General features: G+C 40.2%; 1 protein-coding gene across 1 annotated transcript in view; it reads right to left on the bottom strand.

Annotated features, from left to right (window-relative positions):
- The window catches only part of LIMD1 (LIM domain containing 1), a 331,045-nt gene that overhangs the window by 282,101 nt on the left and 26,129 nt on the right, over window positions 1-22,815 (bottom strand). The window contains exon 2 of the mRNA XM_063450621.1: window positions 6,417-7,850. Coding sequence (XP_063306691.1) covers window positions 6,417-7,734 — 1,318 coding nt within the window. The 5' untranslated portion in view covers window positions 7,735-7,850. The remainder of the gene's footprint in view (window positions 1-6,416; window positions 7,851-22,815) is intronic.

Here is a 22,815-nt window from a genome sequence, read left to right as displayed (position 1 = left end):
TGCAATTAGGCTAAGAACACTCTGATTGGCTGGTTTAAGCCAATCAGAGTGCTCTTTGTCATTTTACACAGCGTGGGAAAATTCCAAAGAACTTTCCCACGCTGTGTAAACTGACACAGAGAACTCTGATTGGGTGGCTTGAAATCCATCCAGAGTTCTTTGTGTCATTTTACACAGCGTGGGAAAGTTCTTTGGAACTTTCCCACGCTGTGTAAAATGACAAAGAGCACTCGGATTGGCTTAAACCAGCCAATAAGAGTGTTCTTAGCCTAATTGCAGGGCGGGGCATGGCTGTATAAGCCTTCCCCCGCCCTGCAGAGCTCAGTCTGCGCAGAGCCCTCCATGGATGAAGATGGATTATTTATTTTGCGCTCAGTTTTTTTCTTTTTCGTCTGTTTTTTTTTTTGTTTTTTTGTGCTCAGGTTTTTTTATTTTATTTTAAGTTTGATGGGTATGATGGTATTTTATTTGGCCGTTTATGGGGCTGGGGCTAGAAAAAAGAAGACGTCAAATGGTAAGTTTAAATCTTTCTTTACAGGTTAGTTATTTTATTCCCCCCCTCACTATTTTTTAGAGTGAGGGGGCTAAGTAGGGGGTTACTTTTTGGGGGGATTGGGGGTTGGGTAACTAGGGGCTTGGGGACCCCTAGTTACCTTTGATGGGGGGGCGGGGGAATTTGTCTTAGGGCCCCCACCCACCGCGCAGGGGTGGGGGCCGGGGGGAGGACAGTAAGTCCCCCCCATTATCTTTATGGCCCCCACCCACTGCTCAAGGGTGGGAGTCAGTGGGGGGTGGACAGTAGGTCCCCCCATTGTAATTTATGGCCCCCACCCACCACACAGGGGTGGGGGCCGGGGGGAGGACAGTAGGTCCCCCCCATTATCTTTATGGCCCCCACCCACCGCTCAGGGGTAGGTCCCCCCATTGTAATTTATGGCCCCCAGCCCTGTGCCGGGGGGAGGACAGTAGGTCCTCCCCCCTCATTATCTTTATGGCCCCCACCCACCTTTCAAGGGTGGGGGCCGGGGGGGGGGGAGGACAGTAGGTCCCCCCCCATTGTAATTTATGGCCCCCACCCACCGCTCAAGGGTGGGGGCCAGGAGGGGGGAGAACAGTAGGTTCCCCCGCCCTTTGTACTTTATGGCCCACACCCTCCGCGCAGGGGTGGGTGCCAATAGGTTTTTTGTTTTTTTTACAGTGAGCAGCCAGTAAACTTTACTTAGTATTAGTAAATGTGGCTGAAAGACCAATTTAGGTCTTTCAGCCTTTTGGTAGATAGCTCCCTGATACCGTGGGAATTAGGGAGTTATCTACTAAGCGGCTGCAAGATGCAGCCAATGCATGAATTGAATCGGAGTTTCATTCATTTGAATGAAATTCCGATACGAACAAAGTGCCGAATTGAGTTCTAAAACAAACGAACATATGGTTTTCATTAAGTTAGAACGCAATTCAGCAGTTTCGTGTAAAATGACAGGAAGCATCGCAGGAACACTGAGGAAAAGTAAGAATTATGGGAAAATTGCTCTGACCAGCAGAAATGAAGCACACTTTGCTCCTCCGCTGGTCAAAGCTGGTCAAGCGGAGGAAACCTCCATAAGGCAAAGAGTCCCTATGATTTTAAAGAAAACTAAAGAAGACCGGAAGAAAAGAAGAACAGATCCTGAGAGAGGGGGAGAAGAGGAAGAGATTGAAGAAATGTAAGTTCGGCATGACAGTGCCGCTTTAAGCTTAAATTCTTTCAATTCTGTTAGTTTTCCTGCAATGCTGTAAAATGTTATGCTGATTTCAGCAGTGTAACCAAGCCTTCTTAGTCAAATTTCAACATGTATCTGATTTCCAGGTACCTTTTTCCGCCAATAAAAATAGAGGCATGTCTTCTGTAGTGTAATGAATGCTCACAGCACAGACTGTACCACATAGTTACAGGTCGGCTCTGAAGCTCAGCTATGGTTACACAATTAAAACTGGTGAACTTAGCAAAAACTAAGAAAAAATATGTTTCTCACAGAGCTTGATGAACTCCTTTTAAATTATAGGAAAATAAAAAAGAAAATACACAGAGCGTGTATAGCATAATAAATCATGACAAACGCACTGGTAGTGATTGGAATATGTGTAGGCATAGGAAAGGATTACTGCCTATAATTACAAACATGCAATTATAAAATAGTAATAGTGCCACTACGTACTAACTGGAAAAAATAAATCGTGCCAATACATAGCAAAACTGCTGACCGCTAAAATTGGAGAGGTTAAATTAAAAAGATATTGACTCTCCATTTGCAGTGGAGAAACTCAGCCAACCACCATCAGACAAAATGCTCTGCCCCAACAAATTAAATGACTTGTTCCCCATAAAGCAGCACTTCTCCAGCCCCACACTCTAATACAGTCCATTGCACAGTGGGATCCAGTTGTGCAGTACGACCAGAACTGGATCTCGAGGTCCTCGCAAGCAGTAATTTTATTTACATTTTTGGATTGGCTGCTGGGATTTCTGTGAGTGAAAGTAGGAATTGGGGGTGGTTGTTATAGTGTCTATTGGGCAGGTAGACAAATTCAATTAACCCCTTAGAGACAAACCTTAAAGGTATTCTACAGGCATCAAAACAATGTGTTTTTGTATCTGTATGTGTGTCAGTGTGTGCATCTGTATGTGTGTATCTTTGCATCTGTGTGTAATCGTTTGTGTATGTATGTCTGACTATCTGAGTGTGTCATTGTATCTGTGCATCTGCGTGTGGCGTAGTTTATGCATCTGCATGTGTTGCAGTGTAGGCATCTGCGTGTGTGGCAGCGTATGCATCAGTATATGCCTGTTTATCTGCATCCATGTCTCTGTATATCTGCATGTTTGTATCTGTGTCTGTACAGCTGTGTGTATCTGCATTTGTGTCAGTATGTGTATCAGTGTGTCTGTGCAACTGTATGTGTATCAGTGTTTGTATCTGCGTGTCTGTACATCTGTATGTGTGTCAGTGTGTATCTGTATGTCTGTACATCTGTATGTGTGCCAGTATATCTCTATCTGTGTGTCTGTACAACTGTGTGTATCTGTGTATCTGCATGTGTGTCAATATGAGGAATACAATTTATGGAAATGGGCTGTCAAAGAATACTCAAGTGAAAAAAGGTTGGGAACCACTGGTCTACAATTCTATTAACAAATCAGGAGATAAGAAATTATAAATTACACAGACTGTGCAATAAAGGAAATATAAACAGGAAGTGTTTAGAAAGGTTATGCAAGTCACATGCAGGGAGATGTGTCTAGGGCTGTATAAACAAAGTGATTTAAATCCTAAATGGCAGAGAATTGAGCAGTGAGATGGCAAAGGCATTTTCTATACACCCACACTGCTTCACTGTTGTCCCCATGCCATCCAGACGGCCAGGCGTGGTCGCCAGACAGGGGATTTTTAACAGGGTCCTTCTACATCCTAAGCCTGCGTTCCTGCCTCTGAGCCACTTCAGAACTTTGGATCTAGCCTTGTGTATCTGGCATTGCCTGCAGCAATAGGGGGCTGGACTTGGACCACCTGAGGCAGATGGATCATTATCCAAGGTATAGAATACTGCATCTCCCAAAGGGCAGTGTCAGTTTATTGTATCCTGTTTCCTGAGACTGATTTGGCTTGTGACCCTTTCTTTTTGGATTATTCGTTATTGCCTGTTCGCTGCCTGCCCCAACTTTTGGAACCGTGTCTGATTACTCTTCTGGATTTGCCCTTGTCTGTTTCCACATACCTGGTTACTGTTCCCGCCTAAGCCCCCGTGCACAGATTCACAGTCCTGGTGGTTTCTAACCTTATCCCCTTGGACTGTGTATATCTGCAAGGGTGAGCACAAATCTCTGCCATACCGGATTCCCACCTCAGGTTAGACCCTGACATTCACTAAGCTTAAACTGTTTTGGTGCCAATAGTGTCCCTTTTACTGACACTCTTGCAGACACTGACAGTGTCTGACTTTAAGCCCCTAGGTGAGCCATCCAGTAATGGTGCCCCACCACCATCTACAAGAAGACGCTTAGTATATCCCGCAGTGCCAGAGGAAAGCTACATACTCCCTAACTTGACTGCCCCAGAAATACCCCCATTAACGGCTACACCCGTCATCACAAAAACTGTAAATATTTAACAGCCAGTGAACTATTTTAGCCTTTTTATGTCAGACAACATTTTCGAGCTAATGGTTGAGCAAACCAACTTGATTGCCAGCCAGTATCTTTCTACAAATCCAGGGTTACATTATAGTAGAAATATGAGGCACCCCACTGATGTCACAGAAATGACAAATATTTAGGTTCTAACTCTAGAAATGGGTGTTGTAAAAAAGCCAAGTATCATGTACTACTGGCACAAGGACCCCATCTTGGCTACCCCTCTTTTCCCATGGTTTACAAAGAGGGAACACTAAGATCAAATGCTGGAATTCCTCTATTTTAAATGATAGCGTACTGTGTCCCTCTAGAAAGAACCCAGTGTTTGGCAGTCTCTACAGAATTCAGCCCCTTATCCATCTCCTGTCTGACAAATGTTCCCAATATTATATGCTAAACCAAAACAGTTGTATTGAAGAATTCCTTATAAAATTCAAAGGTAGACTGCTTTTCAAACAATATATCCCATTTAAAGTGGTAATAATATGGTACCAAATTCAATAAATGATGTGAATCCACTACTGGCTATACAAGGGCATTTCAGATTTATCAAGGGAAAGATAGCCATCTTGACCTCTGAAAAGATAGGTTTACAAAAAAAATGCCTAAAGGGAATGATTATACTCACCAGAACAACATTAAGCTGTAATTGTTCTAGTGACTACAGTGTCCCTTTAAGACTGCACTGTACATCTTTTAAGTATATTGCTTCCAGAGTTACTTGGCATTCTCTCTAACAACTTTGTTTACCATGTTAATTCATCTTAAATCATATCCGCTACACTCACCGATTAAGGTAATGTATTTTCCCTATCTGACTGCTCGACCAAAAATATGCAGTTGATGTACAGCGCTACGGAAGTTGCTGGCGCTATATAAATAAAATAATAATAATGTACAGCACAAATGTGAGAGATTTTGAGTAATGTTGAAATGTTGATCTGTACAGTATTAAAAAAAGTAAAGGACCTTCTTTCTTCTTCCTGTAAATTATACATATTTAACAGTGATTGGGCTTTCTTGCTCTTATAAATAAATTAATGTTCCCCCTCCTCCCGCCCACCCAGTTTCCTACTAAATATATAGAATGCTCCTCTAGCTGTTGAGTCTCACACAATTACCTCCTCATTCCCTTAATATTTTACCAATGGCTGCAACTCTGTTAAAATCTTTTAGCCATTACTTCCAAATTCCCCCTGCTACCTCTTGACTTAAGTCCCCATTACATTCTTTATTTTGTAAGCTCATGAACTATCTAACTAAGCACTTTGCATTAGACATGTGCAATTAGTTTCGGTCCAAATTTAAATTTTTACAAATTTCGGAAATTCGGATGCTTCCGAATTGCCGAATTTCAGAAGTGCCGAAGTGCTTCAGATTTCTGAAAAGTGGCAAAACAGGAGAGGGAGGTAAAATTTATGGAATGATGACTGGAATCTAACCCTACACCTTACCCCAACCTTCCTCTAACCCTACCATAGGTGTTAGGGTAGCCCAAATTGCTGAATTTTGAAAGCGTGAAGTGCTTCAGATTTCTGAAAAGTGGCAAAACAGGAGAGGGAGGTAAAATTAAGGGAATGACGACTGGAATCTAACCCTACGCCTTACCCCAACCTTCCTCTAACCCTACCGTAGGGTTAGGGTAGCCCAAATTGCCGAATTTCGGAAGCGTGAAGTGCTTTGGATTTCTGAAAAGTGGCAAAACAGGAGAGGGAGGTAAAATTGAGGGAATGATGACTGGATCTAACCCTAACCCTACGCCTTACCCCAACCTTCCTCTAACCCTACCGTAGGGTTAGGGTAGCCCAAATTTCTGAATTTCGGAAGTGCCAAAGTGCTTTGGATTTCTGAAAAGTGGCAAAACGGGAGAAGGAGGTAAAATTAAGGGAATGATGACACTAATCTAGCCCTAGCCCTAACCCCATCCTTCCTCTAACCCTACCCTACCACTAACCCTAGGGTTATGGGGTTGAAGTAGGGTTAGAGTTATGGTTAGGTTTAGGGGGTAGGTTTAGGGAAGTGCCGAACCACATTTTTTGCCCATGCACATCCCTACTTTGTATAAAAAGAGCTTCAAATGCTAGATATCAGCTTACAAGCAGAGCCCTCTCTCACTTTTAGATTAGTCTGTATATATTGTATGTTCTCCCCTAATTGTACAGCACTGCAGAATATGTTGGTGCTTTATAAATACCAGTCATTAATAAAAATATAAATATATACATTAGAAAATTTCATTAGTAGAACTTACCAAAGAAATCAGCTTTGGCATCCATCTCCTGCTCTAAATGTCTTGTTAAAGCTTCAAGTTTGATTTCAGCTGATGACCCTTGTTTTAAACTTTGGGTGACTGCCTGGGGCAGCTTTAATTTAGCTGATGGTGGGTTGCATTGTGACACTTTTGTATTTCCAGGTTGTAGAGATGTGTTCGTACTTTCAGTTGAACAGGAATGTGCATGGGTCCCAGTAACCAGTGCTTGAGGAATGCAATGAGAACAGTCCAAGGAGCAAGATATTTGGTTATGTGACAGATGTTGCTTATCAGAACAAGACTTATCAGGTACTTGATTGTGAGAGTTTAACCTTGTATTCGAAACAGAATTTAGGATTATATGGTTTAATGGAAGGTTATTGCCTACACTGAAGTCACATCCATTTTTACACTCGCTGGGATTTCTTTTACTGAAGCTTTCAGTGAGATTATAAGTATTAGAACCGCTTTCCAAAGCTCCATCTTTTGAAGATATGAAGGAAAGTGCCTGATTATTTAAGTTTGAACTAGGCTCATCATTTCTTCTACAGGATGGCATTCGATTTGCATAAAAAAATGAAGTTGAGCATTGAGTAGAAAGTAGTGGATCACTGCATTTGTTTTCTATAACATCTGGCGATTTAAGATTACCATGTTCATCATACTGTTTAGGGTTTATAAGGAAATAGTTTTTCAGTGTTGGAGGGTAATTAAGTATAATACACTGTCCCTTTCCAGTAATGTTATCATAATCAACATTCTTTGACGTAATAGTTTCTATGCCTGGTTGTAAAGCATTCTTATGAGCATAATGTGGGAAAGCAAAATTACTCTTTGTGCTATTATGTTCCGTTTCTGAATACTGTTGCCCTGAAGTAACCAAATCTTCAAAGCTTCCATCGTAAACCGAATGAAGTGTAGATCCATTTCTGTCCAAGATTTTCTTTTCTTTTAGAAATATTCGAGGAAGTGAATGTGCTTCACTGTCTATTTTTGTTGTTAAAATTACTGAAGGCGTAACATAATTTTCATCCGGTAGTATTTCATCGGCTTTACTGCACAACGAAAAACTGGATTCCTGCATTCTATTACTTTCAAGAGCATCACAATCTTGAGATAGCCCTTCCTGATCTTTGTGCTGACTTTGAAGTTGAATCTTAGCCATCTTAGCAGCAAATACTCGTCTTGCCTCTTCAAATTCAGGGTTATTGGTAACCCCCTTGTCTACACGAAAAAGCCCATCTTTGGAGGCTTCATATAAATTAAGATCTTCTATAAATTGGCTTGCTTCCAAACATAATCGGTCATATCTATCCATGTTTATTTATTATTGAGCGGAATGCTTCAAATCAATGAAAAAAAAAAATTGTACGATCATACACCTCAAGGTATACTGTAAAATGTGCACTTTTGTTCAGATAATATCCAAATAAGCTGTACAAAAGAGAAATGTGGCATTAGCATGAGTAGCCAACTTGGCCTGTAGTCTATTAGGTAAGTCAAGAACTTCTCACAAACGTTTCTTTTTTGTAATCAACAATGATTCAAACCAGAATCACGATATATGTTTATCAATGTTTGGCTATATGGTTTTAATAATTTGACATTTTATGGTAATCCTGACATTTTAATAGCATATATTTGGTTATCTTTTGGTATTTTACATAGCTATATTTCATTGAAAAGGTGAGGAGTATAACGGTAAAAGCAGTAAGAGGAGGAAGTATGAGCAGAATAAAAATAGAATTGACAGGTGGAGTCAGAATAGCAAACTGAGAACTGGAATAACATAAATGGTAAAAGCAAATAATAAGGTAGCCTAAAAATATAGTAAGAGTTAGGGAATAAAAGGAAATGTGACAAAACATAACTTCTTGATCACAACATATGTTACCTAAAAGTTAATTCACTAAACAATAAATTGTGACAAGTAAACCTTTAAGTAAAAAAATTAAATAAGATTAGCTTAATTATCCTGACCTAAATTGATTAACTAACAACATAACTGTTCTCTGGATCAAAATACACATGCATAAAAAGAATAAATATATTTATGGCGATGAGACGCTCTACCTATGATTTGGCCCGTTGGGTAGGTTTGCCACTGAGCGTCGTGGTGGGGTGTTGGCCTCTGGGTGAGGATTAAAGATATTCAAAATAAGTTGGCTTTGACAGGTGAGGCCCTAACTGCTTTTGGGGGAAGAGAGAAAGAGAGAGACTAGATACAAATAGATATAGGCTAACACTCACGGTCTTGTAGTTTTGAAAATGTCCTTCCTTTATTGAAAAATCATTAAAATATGCAGATCAACATTTCAGTCCCGGTCCGGGACTCTCCTCAGGATCAAAGTCCATATCTATTTGTAATATAATATATATATATATATATATATATATATTAATTAGATATAGACTAGGGATCGACCAATATTGATTTTTTTTAGAGCCGATACCGATATTCTGTAAACTTTCAGGCAGATAGCCGATAACTTACCGATATTCTGTACATTTACCATTTTGAAAAAATAAACTATTTCTAAAGGTAAATGCACAAAATATATATGCCATATGTAGTGGATGCAGTGTGTATTTGTGTAGTGTGTATATAATGAATGCAGAGTGTGTGTGTTTGTGTAGCGTGTGTATATAATGAACGCAGGGTGTGTGTATATAATGCAGTGTGTTTGTGTAGTGTGTGTGTGTGTGTGTGTGTTTCTGTAGGTATGTAATTTGGGATGGGGGGCATTTCTTAGATTACATTTTTTTTTATATATTTTTTTTTAGTCCCCCCCCCACTCCCTGCTTGTTACTTGGCCAGGGAGGGGGCATATGGCATTCCCTGGTGGTCCCGTGGCATGGACTGTGCAGTGGGGGCCCAGCAAGCTCTTACTTACCTTCCCAGCAGCTCCACTCAGCTCCCCTGTCTAACCCTTGCGGCCAGCGTGCAGCTATGGTAACCCGTGGCAACGCTCTGACGGCCGCAGTACTTGCAAGATTTAGACAGGGGAACTGAAGGGAAGGTAAGTAAGAGCTTGCTGCGGGCCTCCCCAGGACCGTCGGGCTTGCAATGGGCCCGACGGTCCTGGTATGTATTATTGGCAATATCGGCATCTCTATAGGCAGATACCGATATTGCCGAAAATACCAAATATCGGCCAGACTGATAATCGGTCAATCCCTAATATAGACTATGATCCTGAGGAAAGTCCCGGACCGGGACTGAAACATCGATCTGCATTTTTTTATGATTTTTCAATGAAGGAAGGACATTTTTAAACTTCAAGACCGTGAGTGCTAGCCTATATCTATTTGTATCTATTGAATATTGAGCCCTGGGCTTTTAGCACCCAGCAAAGACATTTTGGAGCCTGGAGTGCAAAGAATTTGAAAGATATTTTATATATATCTAGATCTATATCTATATCTATATATATATTATATATACACACACACACCGAGGGGGAATAATAGGTCCGCCTTATTGCCATTTAGGGCCGCCACCCGCAGGCCGCCGCTAATGGGTGGGTGCCGCTATTTGAATAGGTGCCCCACAATAGGGGAGTTTTTTTTATTTAATTCTCCCCTCTATTGTCTTTTAGGACTCTCACCCGCCACTCATGGGTGAGGGCTGGGGGTGGGACAATAGGTCCGACCCCCCTCATTTACGGACCCTTACCTGCCGCTCATGGGTGGGGGCCAAGGGGGACCCCATGTCCCCCGTTTTGGTGAATAGCTATCACTCACGGGTTAATAGATGCCACATCACGGGAGCATTTATTGAAGGGGGGGGGGGGCGGTGAAGGAATATTAAACATTAATCTGTCAGTATTGTATAAATTGAATTATTTTGTAAATGTATTAGCAAGCTCTTTTTGCAGAACCGCTTACAAAACATAACTGAAAGGAAGTCACAAGCTATAACAGTTTGTATGTAACAGGATACGCTTAACCACAATGTACATATTGTAAGAATAGATTATTGAATATTGAACGTAACAGCAGAAACTACTTCCTCTTATATGTATCTCGTGTAACTTTTTTGTAACCTTTTGTAACCAATGTTCGTGACAAGTATAGTATAAATATAGAGCATCTTGAATGATTAGAAGATTTTGGAAAGCAAAGAGTGTGTGTCTGGTTAGTACGCTTCCATAAGTCTTCCCTAAATATTCAGCTGACAATCAAGGGTTGGAGAATAGTGACCAGAGGGACCGAGTCACCAGAGTAGCAGATTTACCTTTCCGCTTGGTGTCAGTAAGTGGGATTGTAGCCAAGCCATTGCGGTGAGTAGTAATTCCTTGTGTCTATCTTGACACCCTGAATCTATGATCCCCATGGTTTTGTAAGTCTACAACATTTTAGGAAAGGTTATTTAGTATATGTGTTTTATGTGACTCGGTTTAAATAAGGTCCCGGTAAATAGTCTAGTAAGGGAACTAGACAGGATATATATATATTTAGATAAGTCTAGTAAGGGAACTAGACAGGATTAGATTAAAGTGTCTATGAGTGATATAGATACAGGATTTAGTATATAAGTGAATATACTAGGATAAAGAAAAAGTGTACACAGATAAATAGGTTCACCTTGTCCACCCTCTAATTGTCATTCGTTAAATCTGGTGGTGATTGTGTGTGTGACTAAGTGTTTGAAAGATTTGTCCTAGGAATGGGAAATAACTATGTAAAAATATGAAGTAGTTAACTTTTCTTGTTCATATGTATTTTATGCTTAGATAAGGTTTATAATCATTAGTGCTGACTGTAAGGATATGAAATAGTTAAACTCGTTTTGCTTTATTCTTTATGTCACATAGAAGTATAAGCGTATTACTCTGTTTTATTGTAGATTATTCCACATGGGATCTGTGTGCCTGGTATGATTGTTACTTTAATACCATAAGCCCACTACATTTTCTATGAGAGTGGGATAGTGTATTTGCATGATGAGCTCAGTATTTTATACTGAGACAAAAAGTCATTTCATTAGTATTTGAAAGTTAATTCCCCATATGGGATTAATTGTATAGAACACCAATCAGCACATCTTCCCTGCCCTGTGTGTTTGTTGCAAAGGATCCATACTGTAAATGTGATTTTTGTTTGAGAGCAACATTTACATTTTCAGTGGTCCCACACATGCTTCATTTTGTGCTGTAAACTAACTTTTTTATTGCTACAGATGCCTACTGCATATGTTTTGTGTCTTCTATGTCTCACATTATATGTGTTGTTTTAAATTTTGGTATATAGCCTGAATCAGAGATCATGGACAAAGGTTTCTACTACTGTGTGCACACTTCCTTTCAGTCCCGCCGGAAACCGGAACCTGAAATTTAAGTTCCAGTACCGCGGTGCGCGCTGTGAAGCCGGCCCACGCTTCAAGACAGGTAAGTAAATATGGGACAAGAGGGAAAGTGCACTAGGGGACACTATGGGAGGGGGTGGAGAATACTATGGGAGGGAGGGGAAGAATACTATGGGAGGGAGGGGAAGAATACTATGGGAGGGAGGGGAAGAATACTATGGGAGGTGGGGAGAATACTATGGGAGGTGGGGAGAATACTATGGGAGGGGGGGAGAATACTATGGGGGGGGAGAATACTATGGGAGGGGGGAGAATACTATGGAAAGGGGGGGAACACTATGGGATGAGGGGGGGGGGGAACTATGGGAGGGGTGGAAATTTCCTGGAATTTCCTTCTGAAAATGAGGTGCGTGTTATACGCCGGGGCGTGTTATACGCCGATAAATACGGTATGTCCCAACTACATCCTTGCACGGCACGAGGTACAGGAAGCAATATGCGTTTTAAAAATTTGCAAGGTCTTAGTGTTTTCAATATATTATAACAATGGAAAAGTACCTAACTGCATGTCTGCATTACAGACTGTCAGTATTGCAAGCCCTATATGAAGGCTATGCGTTCATTGTCGATATATATATATACCCCTAGACAACCTGGCTTTATACACAATTTAACTATCCATTAAACCTTTAAAAGCTTATTAATATTATATCTGTGTGGTACACAAAGAGGGGGTGTGAGTTAGGTAATCCCATCCTGCATATGGAATAAAGGCAGAGGTAGAGGATTTGGTCAAAGGGTCTAACTTTTGTAGAGGTAACAACTTCAGCATTGGTGGAACACACTGTTCTAATTGTGGATAGCAGGGTCACTGGAAAAATGAGTGCCCAAACCCACCCCCCAAAGATTCCTCAATACCAACCATAACTTCCAACCTATACCCACACCCAAGATAATATAATATTTTATATAGTTTTAGGTGTTAATCCAAGAGTATTGAATTATTCAGGATTATTAAAGTAATTAATTTTGAGTATCAAATCAAGGTTCCAGTTTAGGAACAGAGTTTTATTGGGAATTATCCCCATATGTATATGTTAGTGTTTTAATATTCATCCTAACAAGCATTTATATAGAGTGAGTGCTTCTCTTATCCGTACAAAGGCATTCCAAAGGGGTATTATGTAAAACTTCATAGAAGACAGATTGCATAAAATATAAGCAAATATAAGAGAAGTACATGTTACACAAATTAAGGGTTTAACCTTAATCTCTAATTTAAGGTTTAGCCTAGGTAATTAATTTATTAATGTTGTATTGATCCTTGTGTTTGTATGATTGTAGAGACCATCCTGGAGTGTTTGTGCCGCCTGATTTCTGGGACTACACACCAATCTCTCTGGCTGACCATGAAATAAGTATTTTGCAATTACATCTGTTTGGTCATTCTAATAGGCCGAAGAAACTGAGATACTTATTTATGAGGACATAAACTTTGCACGCAAGAACCTGGAAAGTCCTGAAGGTGAAGTGCTGTCTAATACAGGTGGTTCTGTAATAACCCTTTCAACCATTGGGGTGTTGCACAGAGCATTGTGGTGAAAATCCAGCAAACAAAAGAAGAACTATGTGGAAGCTGACATTGTCTTGTTGTCAGCCATATTGCTACCCTTAGCCATTTTTATGGAACAAAATGTCTGGTGCCTAAACTGATTTCTTTATACTCTGTGAAAGACTTATTCTATTTTTCTGAACTATGCTGAACTATTGAACTATTTTTATTTTTGTAGAGTTAGCCAGAGAGAGAGGAAGTGTTAGCTGACCCAGGGATGGATGTACTATGTGTGTTTTTGATATATGTTGAGTGTGTCAAGGATGGATTCCCATGTTTTGAGGAACTGCGTGAGGATATGACTGGTTTTGACTGGACTTTTGGAAAAGGGAAATGGTTAAAAGATATAGGATGCAAGGTCCTGGTTGTGCAATAATATATTTGCTATAAGCCCAAGTTCCATTCTGTCTTAAACATCCATTTTCTATATATCTGTCTGCAAAAGTATTAAGTGTCTTTTTTTCTGCTGAGTTTCTGTTTCTTGTAGACCACATGATTGCTTGGGAATGCCATAATGTGGAAATTTCTCTAATATGAGCAATTTCTTGCTCAAAGAGGGGTAACAATTGTGATTATTGGGGCTCAGTTGGATGAAACACCAGGACAGATTGGGGTTATATTGAAAACCCCAGTCCTGGAGATCAAGGTATTTATATTCTCAGTACCTTTTTAAGAGGAGGTATTGGAGGTAATCGAGGAAAATTCCAGTTAAAGGATATGTGGAACTCCTCAGAATGGGAGAGCCTAACCTCTAGACAAACCCTTGTTAATCCTCTAAAGCCCCACATTCAAACCCTTGGTGATATGATGGCCATAGCAGATCCCACGTTTGAAAATACCATAGCGCTAGAAACAGGGTATACAGATCCAAATCTATGGCTAGAATGGATGAGATATAATGCCCATTCCAATAACAGGTCAAACTGTTATGTATGTGGTAGTGCCAGACCGCATCTAGGAGCCGTACCCTTACATGTCCCTGATGAGTACTGGGAATGTTTCCTAAGCTTGTTTACAGGTACTACTGTTAATACTACAGGATGTGCAGAATGAAAGAGGGATCACCCTATTGGTGAACCCAAGTTTAAATTAAATGATGCTGTCTCAGTATACCCTGGTAATTATACTTGTTTTCAGGGAAATAATGATGGTAAGGTGGGTAAACAATTTGATAACTTTTCTTCAGGATTCTGCTCCGCCTACAGTAATATTACCTTAGTGAATCAAACACAATCTGTTGGAGATGTTTATTGGATATGTGGAGATATAAAAAAACATTCTAGACTCCCCACCCCCTGGAGAGGAGAATGTGCCCCAGCCAAAATAATCATGCCCTCCATATATTTGGCAACTCTTTTCCTGAAATTAAGGTTGTAACTGATTCCACAAGAAGGAAAAGGGAATCCCCACAAGGTAGTTTCGACCCACATATCTATCTAGATGCCATTGGTATTCCAAGAGGGGTCCCTAATGAATTTAAAGCTAGAGACGAGGTGGCAGCAGGATTTGAATCAATATTTCCCATTATAACAGCTAACAAGAATGTTAACTGGATTAATTATATATATTATAATCAGCAAAGATTTGTAAATTATACACGAGATGCATTACAAGGTCTTGCTGAACAATTACAGGCTACCTCACAAATGACTTTCCAGAATAGAATGGCCCTTGATATGATTTTAGCAGAAAAGGGAGGAGTCTGTAAATTACTTGACTCCGGTGTTTGTTGTACCTATATTCCAGAGAACACTGGCCCTAATGGTAAAGTAACCCTAGCTATAAAGAAATTGGAAGACCTGTCCATAGAAATGAAGAGGAATTCAGGTATTGATCACCCATGGGCAGATATGTTTAAGTTTGACAGTATCCTAGACTGGCTAAAGAATATTGTAATAATTATTGTTATGGTTCTGGTCCTTGCTTTACTTGTTTATGCTATTTTCAAGATTATTGTATTCTGCATTTACAAACATACACGCAACACTGTTCCTGTAAAATCCCCAGCTTGCTATGATGAATATCTCCAAATGTATACACATAACCGAAGCAATGGTAAACATGCTGATACATATCTATAAGTTTATGGTACTGGTTAGATGCCTAGTCCTATGCTATGGGAATAGTGGCCGAAGACATAATGAAAGACCTGCAGGATTGGCTAGCAATCCTGAATATACCATGGCAGATGGCTAGTTGTCTGACCAGGACTCCTTAAATAGGGTATGAGCAATATATTGCTCAAAGAGGGGAAAATGAAGGAATATTAAACATTAATCTGTCAGTATTGTATAAATTGAATTATTTTGTAAATGTATTAGCAAGCTCTTTTTGCAGAACCGCTTACAAAACATAGTCACAAGCTATAACAGTTTGTATGTAACAGGATACGCTTAACCACAATGTACATGTGATATTTTGTAAGAATAGATTATTGAATATTGAACGTAACAGCAGAAACTACTCCCTCTTTTATGTATCTCGTGTAACCTTTTTGTAACCTTTTGTAACCAATGTTCGTGACAAGTATAGTATAAATATAGAGCATCTTGAATAAATGATTAGAAGATTTTGGAAAGCAAAGAGTGTGTGTCTGGTTAATACGCTTTTTTTTTAGGTGGTCTAGCGCCTTGACCAGACACCAGGCATTATCGGTAGGGAAGAAAGGAATTACAGTGGGGTGTTGTGAATGATTGGTTTTAGTTGATGGGATTGTAAGTAGGTAGTGATCCTCCACCTTTGTGAGGTGTGATGTTTTTAGGCTGTGCGGGATATCTACTTGACAAACAACAGTGAACTCTGTGTCTGAGAAAACCGTAGAAAGCAAGATAAATAGCCGATTTGATCACCAGGTTTGTGTTGGGATCGAAAGGAGATTGCTAAGTGATCTGAAGATAGGCCCATCTATAGGTAGTCTTGTGATGGTGAGTGGAACTGAAACCTTTAATATACCTTTCAATACCTTTTTAATGGGATATGATGACAAGAAGGGGGTGTTGTTAGGAAAATTGGTGAGGCTATGGTGCTGAACCCCGGTGAGGTAAAGTTTAATGGTGTTGTGAGAAAGTTTAAGATGTAAGTGGCAGAAATCCACCATGGTTTGTGTAGAAAAGTCGCCTTGTAAACCGAATTCTGCAGTGAATTTGTTAAATATGGTAAGTGCCCTTTTATAAGAGATAGCTGTGTTAGGTGGTAGTGCTTGGTGAGTGAGAGTCCTAGCGTGATGCATTAGAGTGCTCAATCCAGGATTAGTTCGTGAAATCGTGGTGTCCTGGATGGCTGGTGGTGAGCCGTAGGGAGTGCCTGGGAGAATACCTGGAATGAGAGCGAGAAAGAGCATCAGCGGCCGTGTTGTGGATACCCGGGATGTGAAAACAAACTAAGTGAAACTTGGACGGTTGCTGCCATGATGGGGATAATGGTACACCAAGTGTGGAAAAGTGCTGTAGTACTGCTGATAGCGGTGGGTGTTTGTGCCCCTGGCTCTATCAGTAAGAAGTCGTCTAAGTAATGGATAACGGAGTGACACCTGAGGACGTTCAGAAGCAGCCAGCATAGTGTCTCGTTGAAAATATCGAAAAGTTTGGGGCTGCTTCGAGAGCCGAAAGTGAGTCGTGTGGAGAAGTAGTACTTTCCTCGCCATTTAAGTGAGGGGTGTATGGGTAGTAATTTAAACGCATTTGTGGTGTCCGTTTTGCTGAGCCAGGGGCGACTACCAGAAGAGATGATGGACTGTATGGCGTCGTCAATAGTTACGTACTGAAGTGAGAATTCGTCTGCAGATATGAGTGCATTTATGCTGGGAACAAAAGAGGAGTGCGGTGCCGATAAATCAATAATTAGCCATTTTTTATTAGAATATTCGTGTACTGCAATACCAATGGGGTTAGTGCGCCAGGAGGAAGGTAAGGAGGTGAAAGGGCCGATCATGAAACCGTTGGTAATTTCAGAGGAAAGGACAGTGTCTGTGGAAACTGGATCTTGACATGCTGACAAAAGATTGGGACATTCCAGTGTGCCTGTGGAGATGGCTACTATACCTGTGAGAAAACCCTGTGTGAACCCAGTGGTCAGATATTCCACCAAGTGCCTGCTAGGGTGTGACCTTAGGTAAAAAAAAACAGGTTGTCGACATTAATGTTGGTTAGTCATTTGTTTGGGGACAACCTGGCCAGGCACATGGTCTTGGTATGTGCCCTGAAGCATATGGAGCAGATGTGCAATAATCTACAGGCGCTGAAACTGCAGGAGCCTGCGTTGAAATTATTGCACACCTGCGCTTTGCCCAAAAAGGAGATGGGCCTACCCAGCTTGTCACGTAGACCACCCGCTGGTTTGTTGTGAGGGGTGAAAGTGGGATGAGGGGTGGGAGTGGAGGTGGTAGGATCTGCTTCGGAAGGACATAAGTCCGCGGTATGGGATGTGGAGTTACATATGGCGCAAGACGGGGGCCTGAGACCAGCGAAATTCTGACATTAAACTGTTTCAGATGGGTCGCCGCCTTCGCTGATACTGACTTATGATAGTCGTAGAAAGAGGAGCCCCCGTACTTGATGCCTAGATCTACCTTGTGGAGGTAGAGGTCTAACTCCTCTCTTCTGTGGGGATACACCGTGCAGATGATGTCACGTTATATCCCGAAGGCTATCACGAACTGGGGGATGGATAGTTTTTTGTTAAGCCTGGGGTCTCTCGTCTTAAGCACCACTGATATGTCCCCGTAATTATATGCCTTGTTCTCCAGTATGTCCTGGGAAGCTATGAGCAGGGCCACCAGACACACGTCCTTCCCGTCTAAGATTTCTTTCCTGATGGAATCTGGGACGGAGTGAGCTGGTGACTCCAAAGGTGTTATAGCTGTGACAGGTGCTGGAGAAGGGAGTATGGGGGGGCATGGTGGTACAGCAGGGACAGCCAGGGTGGAGACTGGGAGGCCCGGGGTATTACCGTGGGAGGCGATGGCGCTCTCCACCTTAGTTAGCCTGCTATTATGAGTCTGCAAGTTGGCCAAGATTGCTGCCAGGGTATCCTGGGTGGCCGTGCCAGTGCTTGGCGGCTGTCCTTGAGAGCTAGTGCTTGGCCTAGGCTCAGGGGCTTGGTAGGTGAGCAGTCTGTAAAGTTCTGCCTTTCTAGCTGTAGCTGGAAAGGGGATTCCCCTGAGGATAAGCTCGGCAGTAATTTTAGGAATAGTCCATGCTCTCAAGGACGTGGGAGTTGAGGGGGTGAGAGATTCGCCTGGAGACTCCGGTCTGGTGGGCGTAAACGGGATCTCTTCTGGCAACTCTTCGATTGGGATTGGTTCTTGGGACATTCTAAAAATGATTTAGTGAATGAGATATTAGAAGGGGAGTAAGGGACGCGGGAGGGATATGAGGGGGTGTATTTTTTAGAAGAACTGGACTGTAATACTAGTGCCGAAGCGAAAAACGTAGCTGTGGAATTTGTGCTAGGTGAGGCCCTGCTACTGCCAAGTGGCGGTGAGAGGCTCTACCCAGAACCCATTTGCAAGCACTATATTTAACCCTGTAACTTTCCAAGACACCATAAAACCTGTACATGGGGGGTACTGTTTTACTCCGGAGACTTTGCTGAACACAAATATTAGTGATTCAAAATTATAAATTGTATTAAAACAATGTTATTTTCAGTAAAAGTGAAGTTTTTTGCATTTTTCACCCATGAACGGCACTTTTACTGCCGATAATATTGTTGTAATATGTTTTACTGTTTTGAAACACTTATGTTTGTGTTCAGTGAAGATTCCCAAGTATAACAGTCCATTTTTATGTAATTTGCAGTAATATGTCCAGTCATTTTTAGTAGCCACTTAGTCACAAACAGTGGCCAAATATAATTTTTTTGCTTTTTTCACACAAAAACAAATATGAACGCTTACTTTGGCCGGTGTTTGTGACTAAGTGGCTACTAAAAAAGACTAGACATACCCTACTTGCAATAACTTGGGTTCTGTACTTTTGCAAATGGTATGCCATCTTGGGGGTAATTCTCATTCCTGGGCTACCACACGGTCTCAAAGGTAACATTACTAATCTGGCAAATTTTTATTTAAAAAAAATGAAAAAGGGAATGTGCTAGATTTGACCCTGTAACTTTCCAAAACACAGTAAAATCTGTTAATGGGGGGTACTGTTGTACTCGTGAGACTTTGCTGAATACAAAATATGTGCATTTTATTGCAGTAAAAACAGTATTATATTTACAGCTAAAATGTCAGGCGGAACAACACATTTTTTAAAAAAAAAATCTTAAAGGGACACGATAGTCACCTGAACAACTTTAGCTTAATGAAGCAGTTTTGGTGTTTAGAACATGCCCCTGCAGCCTCACTGCTCAATCCTCTGCCATTTAGGAGTTAAATATCTTTGTTTATGAACCCTAGTCACACCTCCCTGCATGTGACTTGCACAGCCTTCCATAAACACTTACTGTAAAGAGAGCCCTATTTAGGCTTTCTTTATTGCAAGTTCTGTTTAATTAAGATTTTCCTATCCCCTGCTGTGTTAACAGCTTGCTAGACTTTGCAAGAGCCTCCTGTATGTGATTAAAGTTCAATTTAGAGATTGAGATACAATTATTTAAGGTAAATTACATCTGTTTGAAAGTGAAACCAGTTTTTTTTTCATGCAGGCTCTGTCAATCATAGCCAGGGGAGGTGTGGCTAGGGCTGCATAAACAGAAACAAAGTGATTTAACCCCTTCCCGCCGTTACGACGTGCTATGCCGTCACGCATTTAGTGGGCTTTAAAGCCGTTGCGACGGCATAGCACGCCGTAACGGCTTTAAGCCCTGGAGTGCCCGGGATACTTACCTTCCCGGCGCTCCGCTTCGGGAGGACTGCCTCACAGCCCAGGCAGCCCCCCCACGGCAAATCCGGCCCCCGGGGGCCATGTGATCGCTCTCAAAGAGCGATCACATGGCCCCCTATAGCTGACTGTGGATCTGCCAGCAGGGGGACTGTCTAAAATATCAGGAGGTGTAAAAAAAAAAAAGATATTAAACATGTTATAAAATAAAATAAATATTTGTGTGTATATATATATATATATATACATAATATATGTATATATATTATATATATATATATATATATATAAATACGTATAATTACAATAATAAATAAATAAAATAATAATTAATAAATAAATATTGAAACAAAATTTCATATAAATTATATATCCATATGTAATTTCATTCTAACTGTATTTTGTTATTAATATATATATATTGGTAACAAAATACACTTAGAATGACATTCTATATATATATATATCTATATATAAAATGCAAATAACCGCAAATATATATATAGATAAATACATATAATTACATAAAATATTACATTAGTATACACGTAGAATTTAAATACCTATAAATGCATATATATTAAAATTCTACGTGTATATTTAAGTAATCTTTTTACATAATTAGGTGATTTGATTAATTAAAATTTGATTGACATACCTGACAACACAGGGAGAAAGTGCAGAGAATTTAATTCACATGCACTATATTTGACCCTGTAACTCTCCAAGACAACATAAAACCTGTAAATGGGGGGTACTGTTTTACTCGGGAGACTTCGCTGAACTCACATATTAGTGTTTCAAATTGGTAAATTGTATTACAACGATGATATTTTAAGTAAAAGTGACGTTTTTTGCATTTTTTACAAACGAACTGCACTTTTATGGACTATATTATTGTTGTAATATGTTTTACTGTTTTAAAACACTAATATTTGTGTTTAGTGAAGTCTCCCGAGAATAACAGTACCCCCCATGTACAGGTTTCATGGTGTTTTGGAAAGTTAGAGTCACATATAAGGCTTGCATTTCATTTTTTTGACATTGAAATTTGCCAGATTGGTTATGTTGCCTTTGAGAGCGTATGGTAGCCCAGGAATGAGAATTACCCCCATGATGGCATACCATTTGCAAAAGTAGACAACCCAAGGTATGGCAAGTGGGGTATGTCCAGTCTTTCTTAGTAGCCACTTAGTCACAAACACTGGCCAAATATTTGTTTTTTGCTTTTTTAACACAAAAACGCTAACTTTGGCCAGTGTTTGTGACTAAGTGGCTACTAAAAAAGACTGGACATACCCCACTTGCAATACCTTTGGTTGTCTACTTTTTCAAATGGTATGCCATTATGGGGGTAATTCTCAATCCTGGGCTACCACACCGTCTCAAAGGTAACATTACCAAAATGGCAAATTTCTATTTGAAAATGGAACGTTCTATATTTGACCCTGTAGCTTTCCAAAACGCCCTAAAACCTGTTAATGGGGGATACTGTTGTACTCGTGAGACATCGCTGATTACAAATATGTGCATTTTTGTGCATTAAAACCTAACAGTATTATGACATTCACAGCTAAAATGTCAGACGGAAATACAAATTTAAAAAAAAAATCTTATTTTCTCACATTTTTTTTTATTTTATTCATAATGAATTATGTTCCATATATGAATAGTTAATGATAAATTAAAGCCCTGTTTCTCCTGAACAAAATGATATATAGTAAGTGTGGTTGCATATAATATGAAAGAGGGGAACTACGGGTGAACAGACACATAGCGCAAATTCCAGTTTTTGTTTACGTTTTGTTTTGATCAGAACGTGCACTATTGACTCCGTCCTGAAGGGGTTAACTCCTAAATGACAGTGAATTGAGCAGTGAAATTGCAGGGGAATGATCTATACACTAATACTGCTTTATTTAGCTAAAGTAATTTAGGTGACTATAGTGTTCCTTTAATTTCACACAGTTTTTTATTTTATTTTATTCATAATAAATTATGTTTCATACAGTGCCTTGCAAAAGTATTCACCCCCTTGACTTTTTACCTATTTTGTTACATTACAGCCTTAAGTTCAATGTTTTATTAATATGAATTTTATGTGATGGATCAGAACACAATAGTCTAAGTTGGTGAAGTGAAATGAGAAAGATATATACATAAAACTATTTTTTAGAAATAGAAAACAGAAAATTGGCATGTGCGTATGTTTTCACCCCCTTTGTTATGAAGCCCATAAAAAGCTCTGGTGCAACCAATTACCTTCAGAAGTCACATAATTAGTGAAATGATGTCCCACTGTGTGCAATCTAAGTGTCACGTGATCTGTCATTACATATACACACCTTTTTTTGAAAGGCCCCTGAGGCTGCAACACCTAAGCAAGAGGCACAACTAACCAAACACTGCCATGAAGACCAAGGAACTCTCCAAACAAATAAGGGACAATGTTGTTGAGAAGTACAAGTCAGGGTTAGGTTATAAAGAAATATCCAAATCTTTGATGATCCCCAGGAGCACCATCAAATCTATCATAACCAAATGTAAAGAACATGGCACAACAGCAAACCTGCCAAGAGACGGCCGCCCACCAAAACTCACGGACCGGGCAAGAAGGGTATTAATCAGAGAGGTAGCATAGAGACCTAAGGTTAC

The sequence above is a fragment of the Pelobates fuscus genome, chromosome 4 (genome assembly GCF_036172605.1).
Source record: "Pelobates fuscus isolate aPelFus1 chromosome 4, aPelFus1.pri, whole genome shotgun sequence".
In the NCBI taxonomy this organism is placed as follows: Eukaryota; Metazoa; Chordata; class Amphibia; order Anura; family Pelobatidae; genus Pelobates; species Pelobates fuscus.
Note: the sequence above shows the minus strand (reverse complement) of the source record. Positions and strands in the feature narration are given on the sequence as shown.